Here is a 21117-nt window from a genome sequence, read left to right as displayed (position 1 = left end):
CGCTTCATTGCACTGCAAAAGACGTCGTCTACCTTGCTTGCATATAATATAATGTGAACAGACCGAAAATGCGCATTGTGCATGTGCGCTCGCAAAGCTCGGCAAGAGCAAAAATACGGATCGGATTTATATCGGGACGAAATGCGAAAAATCGTACTTTCGGTTTCTTAAAAATCGTATTTCTATCGCGGAAAGCGTAGTGGCGTAGTTTGGAATAAAAATCGTAGTAAATTACGCCCAAATCGTAAGGGTAGGCAGGTCTGACAGAGGTGTCCTTAGACGTGTGCTGATCCCTCCCCAGACCATCACAGAGCCTCCGAAAAAACGCTGTCGTTCCAGAACAGCGCCTTCTGCGAAGCGCTCTCCGCGACGCCTCCACACTCGGATGCGACCATCAGCAGGTTCCAAGGAAAAGCGGGACTCATCTGTAAACAACATCTGAGCCCACTGCTGACGTTGCCACCTCACATGTTGAGTGCACCAGGCTCGGCGAGCTGCTCGGTGATTAGCAGTCAGGGTTGTTCCTCGGACTGGACGCCTTGCACGCAAGCCAAAGTTGTGTAAGCGGTTTCGGATCGTCTGACCACTAACAACAGTGTTGGTGGTAGCTTGTAGGCGTTGCCTAATGTTGTTTGCCGTAGCCATTCTTTGTTGCATGGCCTGCCTCTGAATGAAGCGATCCTCTCTTTGTGTGGTGACTATGGGCCGACCAGAACGTTGTCGCTCCTGCACTCTTCCAGTTGCTTGGAATCTCTGTTTTAGTCTGATGATGACAGAGGGAGCCACTGCAAGCCTCTAGGCCACTTGCCTGGCAGCAACACCGTCTTGTAGCCATCCTATTGCCCTTCCTCTATCCAAATCGCTCAGTTTTCTTCGTGGGGAGACCGGCACGGTTGGCCTAGTGGTAAGGCGTCCGCCCCGTGATCGGGAGGTCGTGGGTTCGAACCCCGGCCGTGTCATACCTAAGACTTTAAAATTGGAAATCTAGTGGCTGCTCCGCCTGGCGTCTGGCATTATGGGGTTAGTGCTAGGACTGGTTGGTCCGGTGTCAGAATAATGTGACTGGGTGAGACATGAAGCCTGTGCTGCGACTTCTGTCTTGTGTGTGGCGCACGTTATATGTCAAAGCAGCACCGCCCTGATATGGCCCTTCGTGGTCGGCTGGGCGTAAAGCAAACAAACAAACAAACAAAAATTCTTCGTGGGGGCATGTTGCTACTGTGCATAATTGTGTCAGCGTGTCAACCTTTAAAGACAAGCTGGTGAGCGATGTTCATAGCCAGGACCCTGTTGTAGCACGTGCATCACAACCTTTTGCCCTGGCATATGCGTTCCACAAATTTCATGGGCTATAAAAAAACACCCTTTTTCTTCCAAAATGCAGAAGCTTTTGAGAAGTCCCACAAAGGGAAATAACTCTGCCTGCCAAACAAAATTCTAGGTCAAGACTCATTGTTCATTTGTTAATTCAAACATATTAATCTTTTATTTATTATGTGGATGTTTAATTTTTTGGCAATTTTTTATAATTAGATCAGTTTTTTCAACCGATCCTTAACTTTTTTTGAAGAGTGTATGTGAGTTGACGTAAGAATATGTTATTTAATTATGGTTGTGTGGGTGCATATGGTATATCTGGTACATGTGTGGTTTTCAGCGAGAAATATACTCGTAAACGAACATATGAGATCCGTCCATATTTTAACATGTTTGTCCTCTTTCATCTCATTATTTTCAATGATGTGTCCCGCGCAGATATGTTCTGGATTTTGCTCAAATTCAAAAATAAATGAAGCAGTCACACAACGCCTGGATCGGAATAAAATTGCCTCCGTGCTGGAGATTTATACACAGCATCACGATCATTGACATTGATCGAGCTAAAGAGTCCGGGTGCAGAGGCGCACGCTTGATATAGCCTTGAATATACGGGGTGATGTTACAGAGACAATTAACTTTCAGTTGTTACCTGGAATAATCAGAAAGAGACACCGTTTCTCCTGTGTTGAATTTGCAGCCTTAATATTTCCATACTTCACGATATGGGTTTCCACTCCCAGAATATCAATGTAATCTGATGTCAGTCCATGCTTGTGTTCTGCCATCTGAAACAGTTTAAACAATGATGTCAGAAGACAAAGCCTTGCTAAAATAGAAGACCAAAGATAAATTTAGCATTGCCGATGACACCGGATGCATTACAGGCACGCGAAAACGGAGATAAGCTGTCACAATGTTGGCCTTTAACAGAACAGTACAGCAACACAGCTAAATTAGTAAATGCATTGTATGCAGTAATGTACAAGTTTACATTTTAAAGTAACATACAGTTTTTTGTTTGTTTGTATTGTAACCGAGTGCCCGAAGTACAACAATCACTGTTGGAGGCTTTTCAAACAGGATTGAGATATTAGAGCTAATTTCTTAGCCTTTCAAAAACTGCTATTGATACGCAAAGGTTCCCAAGAGCATACAAGGAGACAGCAGCCGCCGGACCCCATCACAAACACAACTCTACTCAGCAACATAGAAGATACGTCGAGTTGTAAATAGCTCGCGCTCTTCGCCCGCTGACAACTGCCGAGTCTGCTGTGAAGTGTTACGCAGAAGTCTCCTGTCACAGTATGATTTTGTTGTCTTCATAGAATAATGGCTTAACAACAACAGACCTTAACGAAGAAGGACAAGTAAAACATGCACCCAACATAATTATTGCAAACAAACAACGTCAGAAAATTGTTTTAGTCCTGTATTATAAATGTATTTATTTATTTATTAAGGAGATTTCTATAGCGCATAACTAAAAGCACTATGCGCTTAGTATTAATACATGTATGTAGTATTAATATTCATCAACAAGTTGTGTTTACTTTTCCTGACCACATAATAATAATAATTGTCAGTAAGTACTGGTGTCACATGACTGATGTGAACCAGTTGATTGGCTATTGCCGATGCGCACAGAGCGTATACTTCCGCCCTTTGCCTAAGCGAGACTGTGCTCTCATCCTCAGAATTAATTAATGACATGTAGCTTATATTATCCACAATACCAAATGACCATAAATTCCCTGCTTCTCAATTAAAGCAGACTCTGGAGTGGGTTTTTTCTGACAGATTGCATGTGCCTGTGCCACTGATCTAAAAATAGAAGCCGAAATATCATCTCATTTTCGCCGACTAGCATAGATTCTTCTCATATGCCGAGTTATCAATCAATCAATCAATATGAGGCTTATATCGCGCGTATTCCGTGGGTACAGTTCTAAGCGCAGGGATTTTTTTATTTAAAATTTTTTTTTTTATGCAATTTATATCGCGCACATATTCAAGGCGCAGGGATTTATTTATGCCGTGTGAGATGGAATTTTTTTACACAATACATCATGCATTCACATCGGCCAGCAGATCGCAGCCATTTCGGCTCATATCCTACTTTTCGCGGCCTATTATTCCAAGTCACACGGGTATTTTGGTGGACATTTTTTATCTATGCCTATACAATTTTGCCAGGAAAAACCCTTTTGTCAATCGTGGGTTCTTTAACGTGCACACCCCAATGTAGTGTACACGAAGGGACCTCGGTTTTTCGTCTCATCCGAAAGACTGGCACTTGAACCCACCACCTAGGTTAGGAAAGGGGGGAGAAAATTGCTAACGCCCTGACCCAGGGTCGAACTCGCAACCTCTCCCTTCCGAGCGCAAGTGCGTTACCACTCGGCCACCCAGTCCGTGTTAGTGGCATGTAGCTTATCATCCACATTACCAAATGATGAGTTAGTATACAATTCCCAGCGGCTAACAGAAAACAAAAGTGTTATTCCGATAACGTAACAGCTACTGAGCTAGACCAGCATTTGGAAGACTGACTCGATCGACTCTGTCATACGTAGCAGACTACACTGAAATACGACTGCATCAGTTCAGTAAATGAATTGTTTCTGAATTATTATTTCAAGGCAAGAACAATCGTAATCGAAAACGTGTAGGGTTCAGAACGTTCTTCTATATATATATACGACTTGTGTCTGTGTCTGTGTGTGTGTGTGTGTGTGTGTGTGTGTGTCCGCGATGCACGGCCAAAGTTCTCGGTGGATCTCTTTCAAATTTGGTGGCCATATTCAGGTACACCCCGGACACAACCTGGTCGATGAGATATTTCAACACGTGCTCTCAGCGTGCAGCGCTGAACCGATTTTGGTTTTTCTCCGGATCCATTCCCAGTAACTCTTCCTTATCTTCTCCAGTGTTTTCAGCGTTTATCTCCCTTCCTTCGTGTGGCGTCAATCCATATTCCCATTTCTATTTTTAGAAGGTCACTGTCGACAACGCCATAGCTGCCAACTTTTCCCAGATAAAAATAGGGAGGAATGAGCGTCTCGGCGCAAAGCGCCTAGAATGCTAGGGGGGTCCGGGGGCATGCCCCCCCGGAAAATGTTTGAAAAAAAGGATGCAAAATTGTGCAATTTGAGGTTTATAATTGCCAGTTTCTGGCAGCAAATTTTGTCACAAAAAAGGAAGAATGAGCTGGAGAGAGAGTAGATGTAGGGACTTACCAATGCACGTCAAGCTTCCTTCTACAGTATTTCATACTTCTTGACACTCACATCTTCCAATTGTGTGGGGGAAGATATCTTTTGCTATCACAGTTCACAACAGCACCAAAATCATAGTTCATGTTAGTTACTTCCTTGAGTTTATTTCACAATCCAAAAGTCACAACACACTACACCTTCCAGGGGTATGAAGGAGATTGCTGTTGCCATCACAGTTCACAACAGCATAACTGGCACGGATCAGCGTTCATAGTTCGAACATCGACGTCTGAAGCGAACAGTCACGGTTGGGTAATCTTTCTCGTCTTCTCGACGGCTGTCCCCCGGTTCCGTTCATGTTTTGCTGTTCTTGAATGAGCTTCAATATCCCCCCGGCCTCCATGTCCGATGCTGATATCTTCGCGGCACTTGGTGCAAAACGCGAAATGTATGCCGCGTCTTGTCGATTCGGAGATGAAGTCATACTCTTGTTTGCCGTAACTCTTTTGAAATTTTACAAGAACTTTCGGGCCGACTTTCGGCCGCTGGACTGTTGTTTTCTTCATTTTGTGGTCGTCTGCTGCTGCTTCTTCTTCTGCTTCTCATCCACATTCGACTGAAGCGCATGTGCTAGCCACAAATCTCGCCTATTCTCGTTTAGTTTCGAATTTGATCACAGCGTTTGTGTGACAAAGCCTCGCGCTGAACGAGAGTTCAGAAGTGAAACTACGCCGAGTACAGGCGCTTGAAAATACACTCCAGTCATTATATAACTATACTCGAAACAATTTTAATCGGGAAACTTTTGCACTATTCGGGAAAATCCGGGACTGGACATAAAATCGGGAATTTCCCGGTTTTCTAGGGAGGGTTGGCAGCTATGCAACGCTCAATCCATATTCCCGTTAAACTATTTTTAGAAGGTCACTGTTCCGGCGAAGCCGGGTATTACTCTTCTCCAGTGTTTTGCGCGTTTATCTCCCTTCCTTCGTGCAAAGCCCGGGTATTCGGCTTGACTTCTTCCCGGCGAAGCCGTACCCGGCGAAGCGGGTATTCATCTAGTACCATATATAAGACTTATTACCAGCCTGCCTCATGCGTGCAAACTCAGTGCAGACTGCAGTGGTTCGATTGCCCTAGCCTAGCAGACGACATAAACCCCGCTCAGCAAATTAACATGTTGGGGAAAATGTGAACGAAAAAACGATGGGGATATACCATAGCATTCTTACCGTTCATATTTAGTATCAGACTCCCCGATGAGTGAAGATACAACACGAGAAATATGCCACATTTATTTTGAAAATGTGCTAACCGTCGAGTCCTTCGGGGGGTAGTCAATTCAAGGGGAGTCACTCCGCACAGTCCATCCGTCGAAGCTCGACTGGAGGTTTCGAATCGCAAATAACGAAGATCACAGTACTTTCTCCGAGTTCAAATGAGGTCTCTCTGAAAGATCATCACTGTTCAGCTTAACGCTACACTGGAATTTACCAACAGAAATTAAAATGCGTGTGACGAAAGCACGACACACTTGAGACACCCCACACAAAAGTAGATCTTATACGACCTGACCACACAGTTATGCCTATTCAAATGCGCGTAGCAAAATGTGCGTTTGGAATCTTCTTTTTTCTATGGCGGTACTGACAATATCGTTATTGAAACAATCCCAGTGCACTAAGGGATTTATACAGCAAATCTCGAAAATAATTATTGAACTCAGCGCTATGCGCTTCGTTCAATAATGAATTTTCTCGATTTGCTCTATAAATCCCTTAGTGCACTGGGATGTCTCAATAACTTAAATAATAACAATGATAATAATAATAATAATGCATAATATTTTTAAAGAGAAGAGCAACTGCTCAGGTCAGTGGGCAGGGAATTCCAAACAGAAAGGTCTCGGAACTTAAAGGATTTCTTTCCGTATGTTTCCAGTTTAAATTTGGGTATTTTCAGCAGCTTTATCTCAGCTGGACCAGAGAGAGAGAGAGAGAGAGAGAGAGAGGGTTCATAGATATGCAGAACTGAGGATAGGTATGGGGAAGGCAAGGGTGTTGTCAAAGTGCCGAAAGGAAGACAGGCTATCTTGTACTCTATCCTTGGCGGATGATGACTTTATTCAGTTATTCTGCAGAAAAACAGAAATGCTGGAGAAAAACCGTTCTTTTCTGCAGCATTTCTGCATAATGTCATCTTTTGCGAGAGCAACGTTTTTTTCTGCAGTAAAACAGTTTTACTGCAGTAAAATTGAAATCAAGAATGCTGCAGTAAAACGGATATGTTGTTTTACTGGAGAAAAACTGTTTACACTTTTTCTTCAGCATTTTGGCATTATTCAGTTATTCTGCAGAAAAACAGAAATGCTGGAGAAAAACTGTCTTCTTCATCATTTCTGCATAATGTCATCTTTCGCCGAAGCAACGGGTTTTTCTGGAGCAAAACATTTTACTGCAGTAAAATTGAAATCAAGAATGCTGCAGTAAAACGGTGCTGTTGTTTTACTGCAGAAAACCTGTTTACACTTTTTCTGCAGCATTTTGTACTGGTTCTTGGCGGATTATGACATTATTCAGTTATTCTGGAGAAAAACCGAAATGCTGGAGAAAAACTGTCTTTTCTGCAGCATTTCTGCATAATGTCATCTTTCGCGAGAGCAACGGTTTTTTTTTCTGCAGTAAAACAGTTTTACTGCAGTAAAATTGAAATCAAGAATGCTGCAGTAAAACGGTGATGTTGTTTTACTGCAGAATAGTCTGTCACAGTTTTTCTGGAGAAAAACGAACGACCTTGTAAAGTAGCGTTTGTATTCGTCGCCCCCTGGGATAGTATAATAGTTTGTAACTATTGGTAATTCTGGATGAGTCCATCTCTCGACAGAGGGGGGCTCGCGTGCTCCAACATTATAATGAGCCAGTACAAAATTCTGCAGAAAAAGTGTAAACAGGTTTTCTGCAGTAAAACAACAGCACCGTTTTACTGCAGCATTCTTGATTTCAATTTTACTGCAGTAAAATGTTTTGCTCCAGAAAAACCCGTTGCTTCGGCGAAAGATGACATTATGCAGAAATGCTGCAGAAAAGACAGTTTTTCTCCAGCATTTCTGTTTTTCTGCAGAATAACTGAATAATGCCAAAATGCTGAAGAAAAAGTGTAAACAGGTTTTCTGCAGTAAAACAACAGCACCGTTTTACTGCAGCATTCTTGATTTCAATTGTTTTACTGCAGAAAAAAAACGTTGCTCTCGCGAAAGATGACATTACAGTAAAACCTGTAGAATGCGGTCACTGGACTTAACGGCCACTCGCACAAAAAGGACAGTCTTTATTGGCACAGATCGTTTCCTTCATTAAAATCACTGTACTTAGCGGACACCTCGGAATTACGGACGCGGACGCTTATTTAAGGTCCCTACTAAATTGTGTAACTGCTCAATTACGGACAAAGGATGTTCGTTTAACTTCCAAACATCCAAACATCATTGCGATTGTCCGTCTTCTCTCTCTCGCAAGCTTGATTTGAGAGAAAAAAGAAGCTTAATCGCGATTGGTCGGCTTTGAGCTGAAACTGAAACAAGCTTATTAGCGATTGGTCAGCAACCTCATAGCCAATGAAATGCATCGAAAGTATTCGACGGAAGTCGGTACATTTGTAAACAACATCGAAGATTCTCACACACTTGCACAGCTGATTCAGTCGCGTTTTGCCGAAGTTTGAATGAATCACGATGGCTTCTAGGTTGCGGAAGGAACGAAACGCTCTCACTTTAGAGCAACGAGTGTTTGTGTGTGAAAAAGCTGCAGAGCGGACAATCATGCCGATCGATCGCGCAAGAGCTGGGCTGTGGAAGGACGCAGATTTCAAAAGTCAGCATAGACAGAGAAAAAATTATGGCTTTGTGGGAATCAAGAGACGGTCGAGCAGATCAAAAGTGGATTTCGAAGAAGGCAACTGATTATGAGGAACTAAATGATGCTGTTTTCCAATGGTTTTCAACAAAGCGTGCTAATCATTTTGCCATCAGCTGTTAACTTGTGTTCAACCTGTGTTAAAGCTGTTGTGATAAGTTGTCTGAAGGACCAATTATTTTTACTTTAAATAATTTATATATTCTTGTTCTGCCTGTGTTAACAACATGTGATAAAGTGTTCTTTTTAAAAGTCCTCTGTGGACTGGATCTGTTACAACTGGTAATAAAATACTGTATTTCACCGTTTTTACTTGTTATTTTTTTACTCTTAAACATGTACATGTACACAATATAGCACTTTCCTTTTCGCAACCACATTTGCTTGAACCTGTAAAATAAGGACACCTGCAGAATAAGGACACTTTTCACTGGTCCCAAGGGTGTCCGTATTTGACAGGTTATACTGTATGCAGAAATGCTGCAGAAAAGACAGTTTTTCTCCAGCATTTCGGTTTTTCTCCAGAATAACTGAATAATGTCATAATCCGCCAAGAGCCAGTACAAAATGCTGCAGAAAAAATAAAAACAGGTTTTCTGCAGTAAAACAACAGCACCGTTTTACTGCAGCATTCTTGATTTCAATTTTATTGCAGTAAAATGTTTTGCTGCAGAAAAAAACGCTGCTTCGGCGAAAGATGACATTATGCAGAAATGCTGCAGAAAAGACAGTTTTTCTCCAGCATTTTGGTTTTTCTGCAGAATAACTGAATAATGTCATAATCCGCCAAGGATAGTACTCCCCTTTGGCTTCGAAGCCAGTGGATCTTTTTGAGTAGAGGAGTAGCACGATGTCTTTGCGCTTACACAGCACAGCTCCAGGCGCACAGTTCTAAACCTTTTGGAGGTGAAGGGACACCAGAAAGGATAGTAGTCAAGCCCAGAGAGGAAAAGAGAGGAAACAAACTGAGCGGAAGAAGGGACCGAGAGGTATGTGCGAATGGTATTTAACCCCTTCACTGTCACAGTATAACAGCATTTTGGTATTGCTGTGCGCCAGGGCAAATTTTGCTTTTTTCGGTAGGTTCACTAATCTGTTCACTGCTCAATCATTTATTGAGATATCTCTTAGATCTTTGGCATGTGGTTTGCTTACACCCTTGGCTATTATGTGATAACATGATCATTGGACTTTGTTTGTGATTGTTATAGTAAAAATCGATATAATGACCATTTTTGTTAAAAATTACAGTTTCCAAACTTTCACACACACACTGCAGCACGTAAAACCGCAGAAAACACAGCTAAAACTGGTGTCAAACATCAGGTACTCACATTACAGCCCATAACAGTATACTTCTGTGTGGTAATCCATAAATCACTTGTTTGTTTGTTTGTTTATTTGTTGCTTAACGTCCAGCCGACTACGCAGAGCCATATCAGGACGAGGAAGGGGGGGATGAAGGGGGCCACTTGTCAAGCGATTCCTGTTTACAAATGCACTAACCCATTACTTGTGTCCCAGCAGGCTTTAGTAAAACTAAATTAATACCTACTGGAAGATTACCAGTTTCCAGTATGTTAAAATAGGCTTAACCTATCTACTGCTGGACTTACATCAGAACACTAACAGATTAAACTATACATGAATCGCGAGACAAGCGGCAAGAGAAGAGATTTTTGGAAAAAATACAGGTGAATGAGCAAGAAGGCAGAAAAAAGAAAAGAATTCATGAAGAAAAAGAGAGCATGACAGGAAAGAGGAACCAAAAATCTACCTAACAGCAAACTAGAAAGCTCCTGCGGTTCCAAAAACAGGAGGGGCCTTTAATTTCATAACCGCAGTGCCCCACTGCGGGACCATAAATCACTTCTTGTAGAGCTTCCAGAACACTGTATCATTTGAAAACAGGTCTACGAGTTGATGTCCGACTTTCGGCCGCCATTTTGAATCTTATAGATCGGAAAAAACTTCCAACAAAGTTTTCACCACGTGGCGCGAATGTCGCGTAGCATGACGGTGTAAACATGTTTGCAAGTAAAGGCTAATTTTAATGGTAATATTGACGTTTTTGCAACGCATGAATGGTAATTCAAGTGTAGAATGATATACAATTATCAATTTTTTTATCTTTGACAACACTGGTGAAGTGGCCTAACGGTTAAGACATCGGCCCCGACATTTCGAGGCCCCGAGGCCTTCAAGTTCGAATCCCTGCCAAGTCGTTTATTTTTTCTGCTCGATCCTTCTTGACAAATATGCTCAGCTCTGAGAGAGCAAACCGGATGTTACCACTGCAAAATTCAAGCGTTGACTGAAGCTCTCAAGGTCATACACGCCGTATAGGTGGGGTTTCGGGTAGCGTTTGCTGTACAGAATTCTGTACATGATTTTATCCCTATTTTTCAACCTCGTAGCCCCGGAAAGTCATAAATAGACCACAGCTTTAAGTAGCTCAGGGGAGTTATGCATGGATGGCGTCTTAACGTTTAGGTGGCGTATATATATACAGAGGTTGCCACCTAACGCGAGGTACACGGTATGCACGAGTGGCGACTACACGCATGTACCGACGAAACTGGCGACTAAATTTAGACGTGCTCCAGAGGTCGTCTAAATGGTTTACTACACGCCAACTACAGCAAACAGAATGGCCGCTTTCATGGTTTTTCGCCATCAAAGTCGATGAGTTTTGCGCCGTAATCGGTTTTTTTCCAGACAGAAGCCAATTGTTTGAAGTGCTGGACCAAAAAGAGATGTTTTTGTGTGATTCACTTCCATCGTCATTATATTTTCAAACCGATGTCGATAAGATTAGCGAAGAAATCTAAAATTCGTTTTTTAAGCGCAAAGTAGCACAGACCCATGTTTCACTGGTGCCGTCTTGACTTTCAGCTTTTACGCGTCAGACACCTTGCTTGTTTCATCTTTTGCGCTTCCATTTCTCTACGCTCTCCGCCTCTGAATTCATAGTCGAACTCGGCACGCGAGGAAGCGGGAGGATGTTATCGAATGACCCTAGCGCATGCGCAAAGGAAGGAATTCCTCGTTATAAAAATAGATTGAATGGTAACCTTGCTTTGCACGGCAACTTGCTAGTCGGCATTCAAGTCATCATCTGTGCATACCGACTGAGCGCCTGCGGTAGGTGGCACTTTTGCAAGTCATGACTTCGCTGTATTGTACACGGCGTGTACTTTACACGTCACCCATGCACAACTCCCCAGGTCAATTTAGGACACAACCAAAATGAAACTGGCTTCCTATATCTTCCCGCATCATACACAAAACCGCCAACATCTGCTTCAACTCTTTCACTGATCCTCACTTTCCTGTCTATCTTTCTGAACTCTTGCATCCTTACACTCCATCCAGACAGCTTCGCTCATCCACTGACAACAGAATACTTTCCACCCCACGCACCAAAACCAAAACCACTGGCGACCGTTCTTTCTCCTTTTCCGCTCCCACTCTCTGGAATCAACTTCCCCACCCCATCCGTCACTGTAAAACCTCTTCCACTTTCAAAAAGTCCCTTAAAACCCACCTTTTCAAGTCTGCTTACAATACCTGAAGCACACGCCTGCCTCGTGATATGTTTTTATCTGCCAGCATTCCAATAAACTCACTAGTTAAATATTTTTATTGGGTAGTCTCACATTATTAACACTATAATATGTACTACTGTTGTTTGTAAAATATGTTTTAAACGCTTACTTAATTCTTTTTATGTATTTAAATATTTGTTGAATTTATTGTGTGTGTGTGTTTGTGTGTGTGTGTGTGTGTGTGTGTGTGTACTTGTGTGGGTGTGTGTGCGTGGGTGTGTGTGTGTGCATGTGTGCTTGTGTGAGGTTGGGTGTGTGTCAAAATGTGTTGTGCAATATGGCATGAAAATCTTTTTAGATTTGTTGTTAAAAATTACAGCTTTGTATACCATGTTTATTATCTTTTACGAAGTAATTATAGTTAAATAGTCTTTTATGTTTTTTATTTGATCGACCTTCTTTGGATTATGGAGTTTTATGCACTGCCTTTTATAGTTAACTAAATTTTTGTATTTGAAATAGTCCATTGTAGTCGGTGTAGGCCTTAAAGGCATATGTACGCGCTCCCGTGTTTACAAAGTGTAGTTTGCCCATAATCGATGTCAAACGCACCATAAGACCATGTAATGACGATATGTCGCCATGCGCGGACCATATACATGCATTACAGCTTGTTTTAGAGTCTCAAAAACTTTGGATGTAAACAAAGACGCGGAGTTATTTCCCTTGCGTCAACGCTACCTCTGTTGGCAAATCTATAAATAGGACGATCCAGATCAAAATGAAAATTAACATATCTCAACATTGAAGGGGTCCTAGACCACAATATTTTGCAGGGAACTTAATTTAGCATGTCTCCAGCTGTTGGTAAAGCAATTAGCGTGTATAGTCATCGAGTACATATGGCTTTAAGCTTATTTTAATCGTTTGTCCAGTATTTAATTTAATTCTCTATTTTTGTATGAACTCAAATGTTTAGTGTTCTTAGTATTGTCTTGTTAGGCTAAGTTCTATTTAATCAGAGTATGTTTGCGTGTGCTTATACCTAGTGATATTGTAAAGCGCATAGTGCTTTTAGTTATGCGCTATAGAAATCTCCTTAATAAATAAATAAATAAATAAATTCATGTATATTAAAACGCACAATCTTCTTTGCGTAGATCACAGAGCAAGGACGAAGATGCATTCGTTAAACTAGTGGTTTTCACAGCAAACTTTTCAATGCATTATTTCTACATGATAACACCTGCCAAAGTTGCCGGACAAGCCACACAACGACACACCAGCATACCAACACAGGCACACACAAACACAAAAATAAAGCTGTGAACGGTGAAAGTTGCAAATGTAAGTTCTGATTTGAAACAAAAATGTTAACAAAACACGATCTAAAGAAGATTTTTCTTAATACCTAATGAGGTTTTTGGCGGTTTTCGGAGAAAAGCAGTACAGAACAAATGACTCTTAATGAGATATACTGTTCAAAAAAAAACCGCATAGCTTGTAATATTTGGTTAATTTAGTTATATGGCTACAAGGATATCCACCAAACTGCAGAAAATGTTTATCTGGTCGTCGACCTTTCGTCCATTGCCACAAGTGAGCTCTGCACGTGACGCATGCGTTATCAGTGGCTACAATGTCAAAATTGCTCATTTGGCATGACCACTCGTCATGCTTCAGTGTAATCTCGTGAAACTCGGGGAATATTGAGCTCTCACCATGTCTTCCAAAACCCATAAAAGCGGATTGTTCGCCACAAAGAAATCAGACGACAATTCAGCGACGAAAGATGGCCCGATTGAGCAGAGAAGACCGCCAAATTGCATTGGGTCGTTTACAAGCAGGCCAAAGTCAAAGTGCAATCGCCAGGCACTTCCACGTGTCCCAGAGCACCATCAGTAGACTGTGGGTCAGGTTTCAAGCCACTGGCTCCGTTGCTGACTTGCCACGAGCGGGAAGACCAAGGGCGACAACTGCTGCTCACGACCGCTTCATACGGCTCCGCCACCTCCGGAATCGTTTCCTGTCGGCCTCATCTTCTGTCCAGGCTCTCCCCGGGCCACACCGATTATGGGACCAGACCGTGCGGAACCGCCTGCATGAAGCTGGTTTGAGAGCTCGCAGACCTCACAGAGGAGCTGTCCTCACCCGCCGCCATCGCCAGAACCGAGTGCAGTGGGGCAACCAGCACCTTCGCTGGACCGTCCGGAATCACTGGAGACACGTGTGGTTCAGCGACGAGTCCTACTTCCTGCTCCAGCGACATGATGGTCGGAGGAGGGTCTACCGGAGAGTAAACGAACGTTACGCGCCCAACTGTGTGGATGAGGCACCCGTTCATGGTGGTGGAGGCGTCATGGTGTGGGGGGCGATCAATACCGCTGGAAGGAGCACCCTGGTGCACGTCCAAGGGCGCATAACTGCCCAGCGATACGTGGAGGAAATTCTGCGCCCACACGCCCTTCCTCTTCTGGCTGACCAGGATGCCATATTCCAGCAGGACAACGCTCGCCCGCACACAGCACGACTCACCACCCAGTTCCTCACCGACCACCATGTCCAGGTGCTTCCCTGGCCATCCATGTCGCCAGACATGAACCCGATAGAACACCTCTGGGATGAATTGGACAGACGTGTGCGCAGGCGAGAAGAAGCGCCGGCAAATCACCGCGATCTATTGCAGGCACTTCAGGAGGAGTGGGACACCATCCCACAGCAAGATATCCGGCATCTGATCCAGTCCATGCCCAGAAGGTGCCGGGCAGTTGTTGCTGCTCAAGGCAGTCACACCCCCTACTGACTTGACAGCCTCGGCACCCAATCGTATTGATTGACTGATTGATTTGAAGATGCAAATGAACTGTGTGTGCATTCAACTGTGTCCATACCAAATTTCAAACAAATAATCTAAATATTGGATTTTCTGTTAATTTTTTCGAAAAATAAAACAAATTTGGCAAGTAGCAACTATGCGTTTCTTTTTTTGAACAGTATATATTTGAGACAGGTCTGTAATTCTGCAGAGTATTTTGGTCTAGGTTTGGCTCTTTGAGGAGTGGTATGACAATGGCCTGCTTGAGAATGTCGTGGATCACACCTGCAGGAATTGATTCATTGACGACGGGCGCAGTGGCGTGACGGAAAGACGTCGGCCTCCTAATCGCGAGGTCGTGAGTTCGAATCCCGGTCGCTGCCGCCTAGTGGGTTAAGAGTGGAGATTTTTCCAATCTCCCAGGTCAACTTATGTGCAGACCTGCTAGTGACTTAACCCCCTTCGTGTGTACACGCAAGCACAAGACCAAGTGCGCACGGAAAAGATCCTGTAATCCATGTCAGAGTTCGGTGGGTTATAGAAACACGAAAATACCCAGCATGCCTCCCCCGAAATCGGCGTATGCTGCCGGAATGGCAGGGTAAAAACGGTCATACACGTAAAAATCCACTCGTGCTAAAAACATGAGTGAACGTGGGAGTCTAAGCCCAAGAACGAAGAAGAAGAAGAAGATTCATTGACAAGTTTCGTAATGACATTCATGAACAAGATCATCAAAACACGCTTTGAGCAGGTCTGTTGGTATGCGATCCATGGCTGCAGATCTCAGCCCTTTGCTGGTTAACTGATAATTAATTAATTCACATATTGTGATTAATTGGTTGAGGATTAAGAAGCAAAACTACTTTCGTTTTGGTTGCCATTTTTGGTTGCGAAATGTCACACTTTTCTGACTCTGCACGTGACTAATGAACAGAATTTCTGTTTGCTGAGAGAAATGAAATTTGTTAAATTGGTTATTCTGACGAACTTGACTTCTGTCATGTTTTACATAAATTTGGGTAATCTTGAACTTGTGTGTTAAATTCATAGCTCAGAATCCAGTGGCATTCTTTACTACTTTTTGATACAAGTCCCTGTAATCAAGCCAAAGAACATTTGTCGTGAAATTAATTGAGGGATTGAGCTCCAAACTCGAGCATAATTAATTAATTTGGTTGTTTGCTCGACATACGAAAATGCCTCGAAAATGACGTACGACGTTAGTTAAATACCTCTGAATTACGAGCTATGAATTTAACACACTAAAGTTCAAGATTACCACTTATTCTCCCGACTTGTAATGAAAAGATTGATCAAACCGTACGTTTGACGACGTTTAGGCCTATCAGCCATCGAGCACTGACCACACCAGTAGTAGTAGAGACTTTTGGACTGCCGACTTGCAAGGGAGCCTACTCAGTCTCAAAAGTCAGTGTCGCACTCAGAGTAAGAATCTAGGGCAGAGTTGGAATTGTTGCGACCCATCTCGTCATCGGCGCTTTTTCGGAAATGACCTGTGCTTTGTTGGAATTCCAACAATGGCCACCATTGTAGGAATTCCAACTTTGCGCTACGCAATTCTAGAAATGTACCGCGCGCATAGTGAGAATTCTGCTCTTTCTTAGAATGCGATGTAAAATGATACAAGTCATGATGGCCTATGATGATCCTTGTGTTTTAAAGTGATCAATTCTTAGTCTTGAAAAAGCAGATGCATTGTATAACGCACCAAACCAACCGAATTACAACAAGTCGCGTAAGGCGAAATTACAACATTTAGTCAAGCTGTCGAACTAACAGAATGAAACTGAACTCACTGCATTTTTACAGCAAGAGCGTATACTCGTAGCATCGTCAGTCCACCGCTCGATGCAATGGCAGTGAAATTGACAAGAAGAGCGGGGTAGTAGTTGCGCTGAGAAGGATAGCACGCTTTTCTTTATCTCTATTCTTTTTAACTTTCTGAGCGTGTTTTCAATCCAAACATATCACATCTATATGTTTTTGGAATCAGGAACCCACAAGGAATAAGATGAAATTGTTTTTAAATCGATTTCGGAAATTTTATTTTAATAATAATTTTTGTATTTTTAATTTTCAGAGCTTGTTTTTAATCCAAATATAACATATTTATATGTTTTTGGAATCAGAAAATGATGAAGAATAAGATAAACGTAAATTTGGATCGTTTTAAAAACAATTTTATTTTTTTACAATTTTCAGATTTTTAATGACCAAAGTCATTAATTAATTTTTAAGCCACCAAGCTGAAATGCAATACCGAAGTCCGGCCTTCGTCGAAGATTGCTGGGCCAAAATTTCAATCAATTTGATTGAAAAATGAGGGTGTGACAGTGCCGCCTCAACTTTTACAAAAAGTCGGATATGACGTCATCAAAGATATTTATCGAAAAAAAGAAAAAAACGTCCGGGGATATCATTCCCAGGAACTCTCACGTCAAATTTCATAAAGATCGGTCCAGTAGTTTGGTCTGAATCGCTCTACACACACACACACACACACACACACACACACACACACACACACACACACACACACACACACACACACACACACACACACACACACACACACACACACACACACACACACACACACACACACACAAACACATACACCACGACCCTCGTCTCGATTCCCCCCTCTACGTTAAAACATTTAGTCAAAACTTGACTAAATGTAAAAAGCAAAAACACTTTTGATAACTTCGACGGGCTGTAACATCTGGCCAATGCCGGAGTCCCTGCACAACAAGCTGTACGGGCCAGTGGCTGCGCTGCAGAGGACCACTAATTATATCTCAAGATCTGGACTCCAAGTGTGATCGGCGATCGAAAAGAAGAAGAAGAAGACAACACAGTTCAACGACCCATCCCTGTTACGAAGCGGTTTACTCGTATCTGGGGTAATGTGTATTGTTGTAAATAGAATAGACTATAGCGATGGTCAGACATTGGAAAGGGCTATAGGCTGCATACCGTCGCGTTGACCGCAGTTGAACCTTTGTGTAACTGACAAGGTTTTTCACGTGCAAGTAATGCAGGCGACAGCTCACTGGCAATGTCATAGCAAGAACGACTTTGTAAAATCAGTCGCCGTCAAGGAGCCAAGCTCGACTCATGTTTTTCGTAACACGTTAGCAGACGGGCTCCTGTTTTAGGTATCTGACTGAAGAAGGATGAAGACTGACGAACTTTCCCTATCAGTCTACGTGATATCTTCCATTTTCATATTCATGCCAGGCCGGCGACTGTACTAAATGTTGGCTTTACACTCTTTTGAGGTATGTTTGAAACCGGTTATATTTTCATGTCATGCTGTCGTATGTGAGAAGAGTGACTGTTTCTGTGTTTAACGTTATTGTGTAGGCCTAAGCTATTGTGCTACACTGCTTAAACATGTGAGGGTTTTACGTAACGTTTTCTTGGCTTTAGAAAACAGGAATTAACGTGTAAATAATTATATTGGCTCATGCAGCTTAATATGTTGGACGAGTGAGTATTTTTATTGTGCGAGTGAAAGAAACTAAAGACAAGTTGATTTATGGACTATAAACTTTACAGTGTTCCAACTGGAGGGTTTCATCGACGGAGGCTGAACTGAACCAGTCAACTGCGGCTTGATGTACATGACCATGGCATGGAGAGCTGGCAGGGTTCTACAGTTAGCCGCCGAGACGAACTGGAAGGATCAAGGACTACGTCAAGCAATGGTCGCGGTGTCGTGAGGACTGGTGCATCCTTGTCAGTCGTCTGAAGGACTTACAGCCATACCAACATCTTGAAAGCCGAAAGATGGCAGTAGGGTAACGTACAGTAGAATACCTATTCGTCTTACCTGTTAAGCTGCTTTGTTTGAGCCAAAAGGTGTCTGCGTCTTGGACTGTAGAGTTTCTTGCGGTGTTGTCGACCTAGGGTACTGGTCGAAGCCCGGAAATGATTTTGTGATGTAAAAAGCTTTGTAAACTAATAATAATTAGTCTTGGCAGTGTCAAGATCCATTTAACACCAGGTTTTTGCGTGTGTGAGTGCGTGTGCGCTTGTGCCTTGTAAGCTACTGTAGCGGACAACTATTCAGATTACATTCAAGTCTGTAAACAAATACTAAATTTATAGAGTTGTGTAGAGGCATTTATGATTGTCTAAAAACCGGGCTATACCACTCCATAACAAATGGCGCCCAATAAGGGACTATACCACTCCGTAACAAATGGCGCCCAATAGTGTTTGTTTGTTTGACCCTTTAGCAGTATTGTTTTCTATCTCAAGGCACGTGCGCTTACACGGGTGTGAATGATTGTTTTGTTTGTCCTGTTTGTCCAGTAACATTTTCAGATTTGATTTGATTTTTGATTTGATGTGTTGACTGGCATATTCTTGCAAGGCCAGGGTCTTACTCGAGTTTCATTCATGATATTGTTTTGTACACAGCTTCTGAACATGACCCCTGTATATAATTCTTTTGACTTTTTGGATAATCTCTGATCGAGATTCAGAAAATTTCATCGTTTTTTCAACAATTCATTTTCTTTTGAGGAAAGGGGGTGATGTTACGAAGCGGTTTACTCGTATCTGGGGTAATGTGTATTGTTGTAAATAGAATAGACTATAGCGATGGTCAGACATTGGAAAGGGCTATAGGCTGCATACCGTCGCGTTGACCGCAGTTGAACCTTTGTGTAACTGACAAGGTTTTTCACGTGCAAGTAATGCAGGCGACAGCTCACTGGCAATGTCATAGCAAGAACGACTTTGTAAAATCAGTCGCCGTCAAGGAGCCAAGCTCGACTCATGTTTTTCGTAACACGTTAGCAGACGGGCTCCTGTTTTAGGTATCTGACTGAAGAAGGATGAAGACTGACGAACTTTCCCTATCAGTCTACGTGATATCTTCCATTTTCATATTCATGCCAGGCCGGCGACTGTACTAAATGTTGGCTTTACACTCTTTTGAGGTATGTTTGAAACCGGTTATATTTTCATGTCATGCTGTCGTATGTGAGAAGAGTGACTGTTTCTGTGTTTAACGTTATTGTGTAGGCCTAAGCTATTGTGCTACACTGCTTAAACATGTGAGGGTTTTACGTAACGTTTTCTTGGCTTTAGAAAACAGGAATTAACGTGTAAATAATTATATTGGCTCATGCAGCTTAATATGTTGGACGAGTGAGTATTTTTATTGTGCGAGTGAAAGAAACTAAAGACAAGTTGATTTATGGACTATAAACTTTACAGTGTTCCAACTGGAGGGTTTCATCGACGGAGGCTGAACTGAACCAGTCAACTGCGGCTTGATGTACATGACCATGGCATGGAGAGCTGGCAGGGTTCTACAGTTAGCCGCCGAGACGAACTGGAAGGATCAAGGACTACGTCAAGCAATGGTCGCGGTGTCGTGAGGACTGGTGCATCCTTGTCAGTCGTCTGAAGGACTTACAGCCATACCAACATCTTGAAAGCCGAAAGATGGCAGTAGGGTAACGTACAGTAGAATACCTATTCGTCTTACCTGTTAAGCTGCTTTGTTTGAGCCAAAAGGTGTCTGCGTCTTGGACTGTAGAGTTTCTTGCGGTGTTGTCGACCTAGGGTACTGGTCGAAGCCCGGAAATGATTTTGTGATGTAAAAAGCTTTGTAAACTAATAATAATTAGTCTTGGCAGTGTCAAGATCCATTTAACACCAGGTTTTTGCGTGTGTGAGTGCGTGTGCGCTTGTGCCTTGTAAGCTACTGTAGCGGACAACTATTCAGATTACATTCAAGTCTGTAAACAAATACTAAATTTATAGAGTTGTGTAGAGGCATTTATGATTGTCTAAAAACCGGGCTATACCACTCCATAACAATCCCACTTGACCAAAACGCACCAATTTTACGTAATTTTTAACGTTTCAGATCTTACATTTTACAAAGTGACAACAAAAACACAACAAGAGTGTTCCGATATAACTTTTCACTGGTAACTATCGATTGTAATAATTTTTTACTCAGTCTTAACTGGTTATATATTAAACCATAGACCTATATTAGACTCACACAGTCTCTCTGGGCTGCAGACAGCATTACGTCCCTTTACTGAGTAGGCTCTTGTCACTGCATGGTAATCTAGGCTCTTGAAACGTAATGTGCAAGTCTGTGCGCTATATTGATGTGATTGATTGTTGCAAAATGTTGATTCAAATTAAAGATGATTTCAGCCTGTTGTAACAAACTAACACTCTACTCTGAGAAAAAAAATCATTGTGTTCAAAATAGATCGAGACAGCAGCAACTAGCTAGCTGCATG

The 21117-nt window shown here is 42.4% G+C and overlaps 1 protein-coding gene and 1 long non-coding RNA gene across 4 annotated transcripts in view; one reads left to right on the top strand and one right to left on the bottom strand.

The window, feature by feature from the left end:
* The window catches only part of LOC138979821 (lipid droplet-associated hydrolase-like), a 57898-nt gene that overhangs the window by 32580 nt on the left and 4201 nt on the right, over positions 1-21117 (bottom strand). Inside the window, exons 1-2 of one of the 3 annotated variants that reach the window (XM_070352565.1) lie at positions 16137-16245; positions 1970-2105 (exon numbers count right to left, since the gene is read on the bottom strand). In XM_070352565.1, the coding sequence (XP_070208666.1) occupies positions 1970-2105 (136 nt within the window). In that variant the 5' untranslated portion in view covers positions 16137-16245. Of the gene's footprint in view, positions 1-1969; positions 2109-16136; positions 16246-21117 lie in introns of those variants that run through there. The other 2 variants (XR_011460144.1, XM_070352566.1) reach the window with 2 other exon arrangements.
* LOC138979820 (uncharacterized) lies at positions 18124-20510 on the top strand. Its single transcript, XR_011460143.1, has 2 exons — positions 18124-19788; positions 20069-20510. It is a non-coding gene; the product is annotated as an uncharacterized lncRNA (long non-coding RNA).

Source organism: Littorina saxatilis, linkage group LG11 (genome assembly GCF_037325665.1).
Source record: "Littorina saxatilis isolate snail1 linkage group LG11, US_GU_Lsax_2.0, whole genome shotgun sequence".
In the NCBI taxonomy this organism is placed as follows: Eukaryota; Metazoa; Mollusca; class Gastropoda; order Littorinimorpha; family Littorinidae; genus Littorina; species Littorina saxatilis.
This window is presented reverse-complemented; position numbering and strand designations above follow the sequence as displayed.